Below are 12,140 nucleotides of genomic sequence, written 5' to 3' on the forward strand. Positions count from 1 at the left end.
CAAGCTTCTTTATACAAGTCAAAGTTGCGTTCTGGTTTGTTAAGCTATTGCTTTTATGAACATAAGCTGTAGGGTCTTTCACATCTGCTGTTCCACAGCAATGCAGAGTTTTTTTGCAGTCCACACCTACTGTAAAAACTGGGGAATCGTTACAGAAAATGTGCAGCTTTCTGATACCTTTAGAAAGCTGGCAAACAAGCTTCAAACAATATTTTATCAGTCATGCAAATTAGCTGCAGATATGTTCAAGAATAAGTAAAATTTGGATATCTGGTCCCAGACAGGCATCTTAAATTTGCAAAAAACATGGAAATAGGTGGGAATAGATGGTGGTGTTTCTGTACAGGCTTATAAAGACTGGTTAATTTTTATGCTCACTTTTTGCTTTCCAGTATACTCAAGTTCTTAGAATCAACTTATATCCCACCCTCTTACATATCAGAGATGGAAAAAGTTGCCAAGCAGGGAGATACAATTTTGGTGTCTGGAATGAAAACAGGGAGTTCTAAATTAAAAGCAAGAATACAGGAGAGTGTCTATAAGGTAAGTAACTTGCATGCATCATTCTAATTCTTTAATTTAGTCTTACAGCTCTCTGTTACAGAAGCACACTGCTATATTGATTCCAGTAACATCTGATGCTGTTGTGGATATCAGTGCTGCATCTCAGTCTTCCTGGGCTGATTTTGTAGTCCATGTCACAGAAGGTGCTCGTTTTATTGGAGCTCGATGCAATTACCTTGGTTTAGCTGTCTTACCCAGCACAAGTGCCAGAAATTGTTCCTAAACCTGACTCTGACTGACAAAGGCCCTGTGGCTGAGGAGCACTATTCAAATGCTTCTATGAGATTTTATTACTCCTGACAGTCATTTGTCTTACATATCCAATAAGAATCATGCTTATGGTAGTACATCCAGTAGTACATTGGCCTTTTATGTCTTTCTGTTTTATTAGGGGTTTTTTTTTGTTTGTTTAAACGAGAACTTTTTAGGTCTTTTCTGAATTAATAAATAACTGGAGTGAGAATTGCTGTCTTGGATATACATTTATTTCCCGTTGTGCATGTGATGCCTGTTATGCAACTTCTTGGTTTGTATTTTATTCTACCTTGTTAGATCTTGGTTTCTAAGGAAGGGCTTTGGAATCGAGATATCCGTGCTACAGGAGAGCTCAACCGCTGTGCTGGCAGCTTTCCCAGCAGTTATAGAAGCACGATAGTTCTTTCTTTGTAATAGTGTGACAGTTTTTCATTTAACTCTGGTAGCAGAGTTGTCTTTCCTTAGCAACAAAGTAAAACCATCTCAGTTGCCTGTTAATTTTAACAGGAATACTTGGCATTTTGCTGTTAGCAACCTTAAGAAATCTTTGTATAAAACACTGTGCTTTTTTTCTGAAGTCTGTCTCATATCTGCAGTCTGATTCGGAGGTTTTTGTGTTACATTACATGTGCATGTTTAATGATTCTGTTTAAGCTGGAGTTACTTAGCCCATACCTATAAAAATTGTTCTATGAAAATGTTCTATGTTCCATTGCTGCCCTTGATAAGTAAGTCAGCTGAATGTACTTGCCCTAAAATTATGCAGTATTAGAGACGAACTCCTTATTAATACTCTTTCATGAATGCTTGTAGCTTGGTTGGTTTTTCCCTTACGTTTTTCTGAATGAGATTTGAGCTGATACAGTAAGTGTAATTGGAATACCATTACTTGCATTTATGGTTCTTTGCTTGTGGCTGGTGGTTCATTTAAACCTTTCACTGCTGTCAGACTGCATGTTTTCAGGGAGTATCCCTCAAAGAACTGCAGTAGAATTTATACAGTTGTCTGTCATACTTCTAATGTAGTAAACCAGTGAATTTGATTCAGTCTATGTGATGAAATTATAAATAGTGTTCTATGGAGGCAGCTTTTTTTTTACAGTAGGGAAAGTAAATTTCAGTGTCTGAATAGTATCTGTGCTGCTGTGCATCTGTCCCAAGTATTTCTGTATCCTCCCAAAAACTAAACCAAAATGATGTCCAACATAGACTTGTTTTCCTTCCACTTTGCATAACATTACCGAACCATGAGTAGATGGGAATTGTTTCCCTCTTTTAGTTGCTGTGGAGACTGGCAGTAAGAAGAGAATAAAGTAAAAGAAATTGTTTCTGGAATGTGTCCAGAAGACTTTCATTTCACTTTCCTTTTTGAACCATGTCCAGTTGATTCCTCCTCTGTCTCCATTTCTCTCTTTGAAAATGAGTAGTGATAGTGAATATCTGAAGTGCAGGACATGGTGCATTAATGTTTATAAATACTTCTGAGACCCATAGCTTCTTAATGGTGCATTGTTCTAAGTTATCAACCAGCTCCTGATGCTGAACCAGGAGTTAGAGGGGAAAAAAAAAAAAGACTAACTTGAAAACTTGTGCTTAAAACTGTAGCAGTAGATGAATACAGCTAACACAGTAGTGCTGAAGCAGCTGCTTAATGCCACGTAGGATAAGTTTTCACAGCAGTGTCAATGCAGATACTGGGAAGATATCAACACTGCTGGCTTCTGCCAAGCAGGGAGTGGTCAGGCATTACTCTGCAGGTACTTGTCTGGGGCTCAAGGATGATCCCTGGTGCATGTGAGGAATGGGAATGCTCTGCCATCCTCCTGGCATGAAGCAATTGGGTTTCCAGTTTGTGTTCACTTAATGTTGTGGATTTTCATCACTAAAATAATTGAGTAGCCAAAGTCAGCTTTTCTTTCAGTGCTTTAACAATTTTCCCTTTCTTTAACAAGAAAAATACATCCCTCCCTCCCCTCCATCCCACTCTCCTAGATATCTTTCTCTTGTCATTTACATGTTAAATTATTAATTCATTTACTTTTAAGGGCTTGCATAGATTTGAATAAGCTTTCTTGTCTATTTTTCATTAACTTATTTTTTGCAGTTGACACACAAAGTGGGTCTATGTACAATTCATTGTCTTCTGTCCCTGCAGATATTAAGATGATGATAATAAAGAGCTAATTAAAGAAAGCAGTGCTTTGAATTTATGAGTTTTAAGTTACTGCAGCCTGGTATGTTTCATATGGATGAACTGATTTAATTTTTCTTTTTTTTTTTTTTCCCTCTCAATCAATAGCATGTACCTCCGGCAGAAGTCAGATTGCTTATTCTGGAAAACATCCTTTTAAATCCAGCATATGATGTTTATCTTCTAGTAGGAACATCAATAAAGTACAAAGTTCAGAAAATAAGACAAGGGAAGATTACAGGTTTGCTCTGTTTTTATTTCTTTCATTCTTTCTTTTCTTTGAGATTAGGTATGGATTTTTCACTGCAAGGAAATTTTTTAAATAGGGGTAGATAGCTTTGCTAATATTTAACGTTGTTTTTCTAAGCCCCAGTGATGCAGCCATTTAGAATTTCTCTCACAGAAATTAATTACACCTTTAAAAGCTGTACTCTCATAGGTTTGTTGAGGACACAAAGCTGAGGGCAACTGAAGAGTTAGTGCTGTAATTCTGATTCCACATTGACAAAGAAATTGTGTCTGACTTTCTTAGTTAAACTGAACATAGGTTAGTGCCTTTGCTTATGGAGATTGTTTTCTTGACATCTGAATTTGCAGCAGCAGTCAACTGGCTTTACCTGCACTTACAGGTGTGGAAGTTCGTAATTGCATCCATTGTTAGAAGGAGCCTGTGCTGTTAATAACTTACTTTAAACAAAGAAAACTCTAACAGCTAGATATGAAGTATTTTACTAGGCCTGTCATCAGCTTGTAGCATGGGATGAAGCAGCAGAAATTATCAGTAACTTGTTAAAAATAATAATGTCACCACTTTTGAAGCTGGGAAAGAATTAGATGTTAGGTCTGAGCAGTAGGGTGATACTAGTTGGAAATTAGACTTCAAATAAATGCAAATGAGGCAGGCAGCTCAGTTTTTATGTGTTTGCATGTGTTGATCACAGAAGCACTATTTCTACAAGCCATTAAAAATACTAATTTAATGCGTGCTTTAGACATCAATTAAAAATTAATCAGCGATAATTATCAGCATCCAAACACTGACATATTTGCTTTTATTGTTTCACATGTTGTCTTGTTTTATGTCCAGAATTAATGATGCCATCTGATCAGTATGAGCTGCAGCTCCAGAACAACGTGCTTGGTCCTGAGGGAGACCCATCCTGGCCAGTTGCCAGGTTGGACCAGGAAACATCCATTGTAACTGCAATGCAACAGGGACAAACTAATCTCATACTTGGACACAAGAGTATCCTTCCGAGGTTATGCTTTTCCATCCAGGTCTTTGTGACAGGGGACAAACTTTGTTCTCTTTGTAGCACAGAGAGATAAAATGATGTGCGTGTGTACCAGTAGCCTTGAAAATCAGGAACACCTGGTGGAGCCATAGAGAGCAGAACAGCTGTGAATTCCGTCTTAAAAGAGCAGCCTAAATCCTTAAAATTTTCTAAGAAATTAGGCTGCAAAAAGATAATGAAATCATGGCTGTTCTCCTCAGTCAGTGTGGGAACGTGATGGGACTTTAGATTCTCTAGTGCAGTCTCTAAAATGCTCACTGTCTTTTCTGGGTGGATTGGGTAATGTTTGTTGTTAGTGTAGAAGTAGCTCTAAATCTCCCAAGAGGTACAAGGAACCACAGGATGATGCTGATCTTGACTTGACGTTGTTGGAACTTTTGTATTCCTTTACTGAGATTTCAGGTATTCGCATGCAGGGTGTTTCCAGGCTACCAAACAGCACTATCTATGTTGTAAATCCTGGTTATTTAGGTTGGTACTGGCACCATTTTCCTGATTGCTTAATATAATTTGCTTTTGTTCCTCCATTGTTTTTCTCTGTATATGCACCCTTTTGTTTCTTGTCTGACTTTATCTTAGAAAAGTGTTTTTATTCATTAAATAAGCTCTGTGTGAAATGGATTCAACAGAAAATGTTTTTCTTTCATCTGTAATAAGCAGCTTCAAACAATTAAGGGACATCTTAAAATGTGGGCAACTGGAATTCTAGTGTTTGTATTCAGTACATAAAGTCTGTGCTGTTCAATATCTCCTGTTTTGTAGGCTTTGCAGTTCATCCAGGTGACAGATGGGTCCTAGAAACGGGCAGATTTTATGAAATTACAATTGAAGTGTATGATAAATCAAGCAATAAGGTGTATTTGTCTGATGTAAGTGGGATGTTGATATACTTCTGAGTGTTTCCTAAATCCTCTCTTTAAAACTTTCTAAGCATCTTCGTCACACAGAACTTTGACTTTCAAATCTTTTTGTTTCTTGCTTTTCCTTTCTTTTCTCTCTCTCTCTCTCTCTTTTTTTTTTTAATTGAAGTGTACCGAGTGATTCATGTGAAAGTGACCATTAGAGTTTAAGTAGTGTAGAAAAACTGGAAGAAATGTGCTTCAAATACGTAATATAGGCTGTGCACTGGAAATTAAATTTGTGGAGAGCGGTACTAATGCTGTACTTGATTACAGCCCGAAATGATTTCCTCCCTTGCAGAGACAATCTTTCCTATTCTTAATGGAAAAGATGTAAGATAGGCTTATAGCACTCTTGAGGAACTTGCAGTTTCCTTGCAATTGATTATGGGAAAAGCTTTGACGACTGGCTAGCATTCATTGTTTAGGTAGTCAAGGAGATAAATTGTAGGTATTAGGTACCAAATATATGGCACTCCTTAAAAACTATAACAAAAATACTGAAATAGTTCATTAACAAGCAAAATAAATAAGTGATCAGAATATTGAGTTTCTGTGATTGTTAGTCTGTACTTAATGTGCTTCTTCAGATGGAGGTCTGATTTTCATGGCAATATTAAGAAATTATTTTTAAATATGAATTTTTAGTGCTAAATATTGCTACTTACATTTTGTCATTATCATAAAAAGTAATTATTTTCTGTGGGGTTAGTGCTGTGTCTGAAAGGTGTAGCCTCATTTTCCTATGGAAAAGTTCTTAGTTCCATATGAGCTTCTTCAAACTGTGTTACTAAGTGATTTTTCTCATTATGTTTATGTGTTATGTTTATTGCTCTCTGTGCAGCATTAATGCTAATTTCACATGGCAATATTTATTTAATCTTATGATTTTAGAATATTCGAATTAATACAAAGCTGTCTGAAGAGTATTTCGAGGTCCTGAAGTCCTCTCTGAATGGATCATATCATTATGTGAAAGCAATAAAGAAGGGTCAGACCGTTATTGACGCTGCATTGACATCAGTGGTAGATCAGGTATGTCTCTACAAAAAACTGTACTGCTGTTTCCAGTAGGCTTAAAAATTATTTACTTGCACAGTAGAGACTTAGAAGACGGCAGACCTAGTGGAAGAAAAGCTAAGAATTTCATGGGTGAAAGCCATTGTTATTTAAACAGATTAAATTTCAAATTCTAAAGTCCTCACTTAGGAAAACTGTCAACAGGATTTGCTTGAATAAAGACTGTGGGATTTTCTTACTGAATGCATGGCAAACTCCTGTTACACTAGCAGTGCTCAGCACTGATGTATTTTTTCATGGCAGATACTTTACGTGGGCACATGCCATATCCTTGTGTAGTTGCAAAGGTCTTCTCACATTCTCTGAGTGAATTTTACATCATCAGTGTCAAACCCTGGCCTTGTTCTTCATTCAGTTACATTTGGGAAGTTTTCTCTCATTTGGTAAGTGATGTTAAACTCTGGAATGAAAATCTGACCAACACATTAGCCTAAAAATTTCCTCAAATTAATACTCATTAACTTTCTGCTAGTTGTGCAGTCTGCTAAATGTATGGCTAACTTAGGGCATGTGGTGTGGAAGCGATTTGCTTTTGCTTGAAACTTGGAAAGACTGAACACTTCAACCCATTTGCTCTGAAATCTTTATCATTGAGTAGGACTTGGTTGGTCCTTGTGTATGATGGGCCGTGCTCATCTACTGTGTCAGAGTGGTCCAGTAAGTGCTTCTAAAATTTTCATTAAGTATTCCAGCCAGAAACAGTATGTTGTGCAAGGACGTTAAAAGGGTCACAGTTATAGCGAAGTTATGAAGTTACAATGGCCAGTATTTCAGGATGGGCTGAGATTCAAGATGGGCTGGGTAGCTTAGACTGAGATTCTTCTTCATCTTTGCAGAGAGGAGTGAGCAAGAAGTAAATGAAATTATGGGTTTAACAGATTAGTTTTCTAGATGATGCCTCAAAAAGCAGGAGTAGTACAAGTGTGTTTCTTATTGCACTTTGCCTTTAAGTGAGTGTGGACATCTGAATCTTCATAGTAATATTACTCATCACATCACTGGAATGAACTGACTGACTGCTCACAGAAGCTGTTCATGAAGAATCCTTAACAATTGCATTCCTTTCTGTCTGAGATGTTTTAAATGACAAAACTGAAGGTTATTCATAGGATGTGCTATGATGTCATTTGTGATTTTGTGCTGTTCCTTTTTTTGTAGGATGGAGGTGTTCATACATTACCAGTTCCAGTGAGAAACCAGCAAGAAGTTGAAATTTATGTTCCAATAGTTCTTTCACCCAGCATTTTGACATTTCCTTGGCAGCCAAAAGCAGGAGTCTACCAGTATACCATACAGGTATGCCAAAGAACATCCAAATCCAGGAGACACTGCCGAAGCAGATGCAGTGAGGCCTGTTGTCACTGTAACTACTTATGTAGAACTGACTTTGGATCCTTCATGAACAGTGGTATCCAATATTTTATTTGGTAGAATTCTGTTGGCATTTGATTGAACATTCTTCTCATCTGCATTTTATTTTGTGGGATCAGTTTTGCTTCATTCATGTTATACCCAACCACGCCAGTAGAGTGTGTTAAAAATTCTTAGTACAAATATACATTTTCAATACGTTATAACTTGTACTAGAGCCCAGTTGGGTGAAAGCAAATGTGCTTTTTCTGTTTTCTATCTCCTTTACAATTCTCTTCTCACCGTATCTATATATAATCAAGTATCTGACTGGAGAGCACTAGTTCATGTAATTCAAATAAGCTGTGTCAATAGTCTTACTTTCCTGTGATGTTTTCCATTTTAAAAGATCTTTCTTTTCCCTCCCAACATTTGAATTGGTTTGTATTTACCAGAACTGAGAATGCTTTTTCAGTCTGCATTCAACTGTACTCATGGTTGTTTACAGTACCGTGCAGCTTGACTGTTGTTCCAGCTTGTAGATTAGCTTTTGCCTTCTACTCGATAGTTTTTGTCAGGCTCTTTTTGTAATGAGGTTGGGTATGTGCTCATGGAAAGGAAAAGGGAAAAGGACTTTCCCCTTCTTCCAGGTGGAAGCTATTAGCCAGGCTGTTCCAAATTAGATATGGTTTCCACACCTTACTTTTAAGCCAGGTTTAATCTTCTTGTTTCGATTCATTTATTTCAAGTTCATTTATTTATGAAATGGGTTAGAGCAAAGGAAGCTTTTTTCCTCATTGTTCCATTACCCCTCTTCTTTTCTCTTCCCTTTAGATCACTTAACAGTTCCTATTGGCAGAAGCTAGTCAGTACAATGTATCAGGTTAGCAGCTCTGAGATCTTGAATTGTTGGTTGGCACTTCGGCTGTCAGCAGCAGGAAAATAGTGGTGTATTGAGGAGGACAGTAATCTCACTTGCCAGGCCTCTGGTGTGGCAGCTTGTGAAATGATGTGCTGAGTCCAAGCAGGATCAGTTACTGAGGGCTGACAGCATCAGATTTCTGCAGCTGAGAGAGATATTTGGGTTAGCCATGCTGGTGAGCACACAGGCTGTGTGCTAAGAAAGCAGAGGTAAATTGGATAAGAGTAGTAGTATTTTCATCTTGTACTTGATGGTGCTTATTTGTAAGTTCTGAGGTGTTATTTCACTTATATCTTGAGCAATAGCATTGTTGTTCAGCATGTTCCTGGCTTCTCCTGCTGCACAGTCAAAGTCTTGAAAGCCAGATTTTCTCTTTGTTTTCTAGGCTCATGGTGGAAGTGGAAATTTCAGCTGGACCTGCTCTAACCAGGCAGTTGCTACAGTGACAGTCAAAGGAGTAATGACAACTGGAAGTGATATTGGCATCAGTATTATTCAGGCAATTGACGTTCAGAATCCATTGCATTATGGAGAAATGAAGGTACAACTTTATTTTTGCTTGTTGCTCTTGAATACAGCTTTTGGAAAGCAATCTAAGCAGACAAGCCAAACAAAAAATGCATTTTGCAGGATAAGAGGTTGACTTAACTGGAGTCTGTTGGTGTAGGAAGTCCTGATGATGGGTATCATCAGGATGGGTATCATCAAGGTTTGCAAGGAAATTCATGCCTGGAAAAGCAGCTGGAATGCTTTGCAACACCACATAATAACACAGATCACAGCTACCAAAACTGGCCAAGAAAAAATAATCTTTGAGATGCGTAGGAGAGAATAAGAATGAAAAATGCCCATTCTGAGATGGATTTTGCTATCTCTGGGTGTAACACCATGACAAAATGCTAATCAGGTGTGATAAGGGTATGATGTAAGGAAAATACAAGGATGGTATATGTCATCTACTTGTGTGTTCAGGGATAGGTGAAGAAGCTGCTCTTGCTACCCATTATTCTAAATCTCTGATTTTAAATAACTTTTTTCTCTAGTTTGTTACTGAGAAATAACACTTGGGAAATATTTCAGTGTGTCCTTTGGATACAAGTCATTTTCAGTAATGAAACTTTGTCAATGCTTACTCCCATCTAGCTGTTTAGAGCTGTCAGACACTTAAAATGGCAATATAAAAGCTAAAATTACCACTGTGTTTGATAATTACTGCTGTGAAGTACTGCGATGCTACCTTCATACATTCAGGCATTTTAATTTGTGCTTTAAATGTTTACCTTTTGCAAAGATCTAAGCATTGGAATGGAAATTGGACTGAAAAGAGGAACTTTGTTCCTGACCTCTGTGAAACTAAGAGTTAGTGTTCTGAGTGTGTGAGATTCATCGGGGATCCAGAGGCACTTTGTCTAACTGTGCAGTCATAAGTGAAATAGGTTTGTTTATGCCAAGTGGACACCGTTGAGGCCAGCAAACAACCTCCATCTGGCCAAGGCTTTACAAATGTGCCATCTTTGTTTGTGATGGAGCGCAGCAGTTCATTTAGGAAGCACATCTTGCAAGCCCTGATGCAGTGCACTTTCCTTCCAGGATACGTGTGCATCATTTAGCAACTGGTGGGAACAAACTGATCGCATTAAATATTGGCCATACTAAATGCTTCATAGCTGTAGTGTGTTCCTGTGTGCAGCACTGCTGTAACTGTTATGTTGTGCTTCTCTTTTATCAGAGCTTCTTTCAGACAGTGTTTAATGTTTTTGGTCAGGACTGCCAAATTTGTCCCATAATGAAAAGAATGGTATTTAGGCAGGTATTTTTTCTTAATATGCATGTTTTAGGAAATGTATTTCTATCTAAGTTTTACCCGGAACTACTACAGCTACCAGTGCTGTTTTTGTTGTTACTAGGCAAATTTGCTTGGATTAATCATGTCAATTCTAAAAGGTGGATTTCTAGTAGGGATTGTACTTCATGCTTAAAATAATGACTCTGGTCTTTAAAACTTATTCTTACAAGCTTGCTCCCTGTGCAACCCAGGCTTCAGCAGTGCAGTTTGTTAGCAGTGTGACAGTTATCAGCAAGAAATGCAGGAATCAGGGTTTTCAGCTGCAACTTCTTATCCTCAAGCGTAAGTCAAAGTCAGAGAGACATGAAAAAAATACTTCTATGTGAGCTTTCAGAGCAGTGTATTGCATAACATGAATAGGTTATTTTTGAATGCCTTTGTCCTTGTGCTAGGAATTACATTCTTCATAGAATTTACTTGGAAGAATTGTATTTACCAATTTCAGCAAGCAAATTTTAGGAATATTTAGCTGTGTTCTGCAAAGGTTACAGTTTTACCATCTGATGCAGTTTTCCATCTTTCAAGCTGTTCACAGTTGGTTAGGGGGCTAAGGCATTGTGAATGGAACACTTTGATCATAGTGATTGTTATGAAACATGCAGTCAATCAATGATGTATTCTCTAACATTAATGGAAGAACTAGCAAATCAGAATAACAACATAGTTAAGACTGGTTCATCAGCATCAGATATGAGCATGAGGATCAGTTTCTGCCAGTCTTAGTTTAGGAAGTTCAAAATCCTTTTGATTTTGAAAGTATCTCTGACATAAGGATTACTTGCAGAAGCAGAACATTGTATGGTTAGGCATTAGAAATCCAGTTACTTATTTTAGATTCCTGCCCTTAGTAGAGGGAACTTAAAGCCCTAGAGACCTTTAGAAATGTTTAGAAATTTATTTTCTAATTTCTAGTTTAGAAATGCATGGAAATGAAAAAGCAAATATTCTTTTGGAAGAATGGGCCTTTAGTTCCCATCAGTGGGAATTCAGTGGTTAGAAGATGTCTACAAGAGTTAAAATAAGGAGAACGTGTTGGAATCTTGTTTCATCTTATGCCTTTTTGTGGATTTCATATGTCTCTCTCCTGTTTCTTTCCTGTTCAGGTGTATGTAACTGAACCTAGTGGGATGGAGTTCATACCATGTCAAGTTGAGGCACGTGTTGGCCAAGTGTTGGAGCTGCCTCTGAGGATTAATGGTCTAACCAACATTGAAACAGGCGAGATAGTCCCACTAAGCGACTGTTCGCACTTTGATCTAGTTGTGGAAGTAGAAAATCGTGGTGTTTTCCGACCACTTCAAGGTGATTTAACCCTCTTTCCCTGTTTTGTTAAGTTAAATTCAGATGTTTCTGTATCTCTTTTAAATAAGTGTTTCAGCTGCTGCGTGTTCCTAGATACATACTTCAACTAGGAGGTGTGGATCAGAGTAGATACACAGTTTTGTTTGGAAAATGTTTTTATTCTTATATAGAGCTTCTCTTTGATATTTTTTGACATCGAGAGAGTCTGAGATCATTTCGGCAACTGATTTATTAGGGAGTGTGCTGTCTGTTATCTCTGCACTGATGCAGAATTTTTAATATGCTTCTGTAACAAAGCTGATGGTGTTTGAGATACATGAGAAGATTTGCCACGATGATGAAATTAAACATTGTTGTGCCCTGTTTGTTCAGGAGTGCTTTCTGCTCTATAAAGGCGCTTTTGTTTGCTTGCAAAGAACCAAGTAGATCAGCTGAT

General features: G+C 37.6%; 1 protein-coding gene across 5 annotated transcripts in view; it reads left to right on the top strand.

The window, feature by feature from the left end:
- The window catches only part of NUP210 (nucleoporin 210), a 52,028-nt gene that overhangs the window by 9,182 nt on the left and 30,706 nt on the right, over positions 1–12,140 (top strand). For 4 of the 5 annotated variants that reach the window (XM_015874797.3, XM_085516538.1, XM_085516537.1 and 1 more), the window contains exons 5-13: positions 393–543; positions 3,119–3,251; positions 4,098–4,256; positions 4,708–4,776; positions 5,068–5,174; positions 6,099–6,239; positions 7,443–7,580; positions 8,942–9,097; positions 11,506–11,704. In XM_015874797.3, the coding sequence (XP_015730283.2) occupies positions 393–543; positions 3,119–3,251; positions 4,098–4,256; positions 4,708–4,776; positions 5,068–5,174; positions 6,099–6,239; positions 7,443–7,580; positions 8,942–9,097; positions 11,506–11,704 (1,253 nt within the window). Of the gene's footprint in view, positions 1–392; positions 544–3,118; positions 3,252–4,097; positions 4,257–4,707; positions 4,777–5,067; positions 5,175–6,098; positions 6,240–6,529; positions 6,668–7,442; positions 7,581–8,941; positions 9,098–11,505; positions 11,705–12,140 lie in introns of those variants that run through there. The other variant, XM_085516540.1, reaches the window with a different exon arrangement.

The sequence above is a fragment of the Coturnix japonica genome, chromosome 15 (genome assembly GCF_054131305.1).
Source record: "Coturnix japonica strain WE chromosome 15, WE-NBRP24, whole genome shotgun sequence".
Taxonomy (NCBI): domain Eukaryota; kingdom Metazoa; phylum Chordata; class Aves; order Galliformes; family Phasianidae; genus Coturnix; species Coturnix japonica.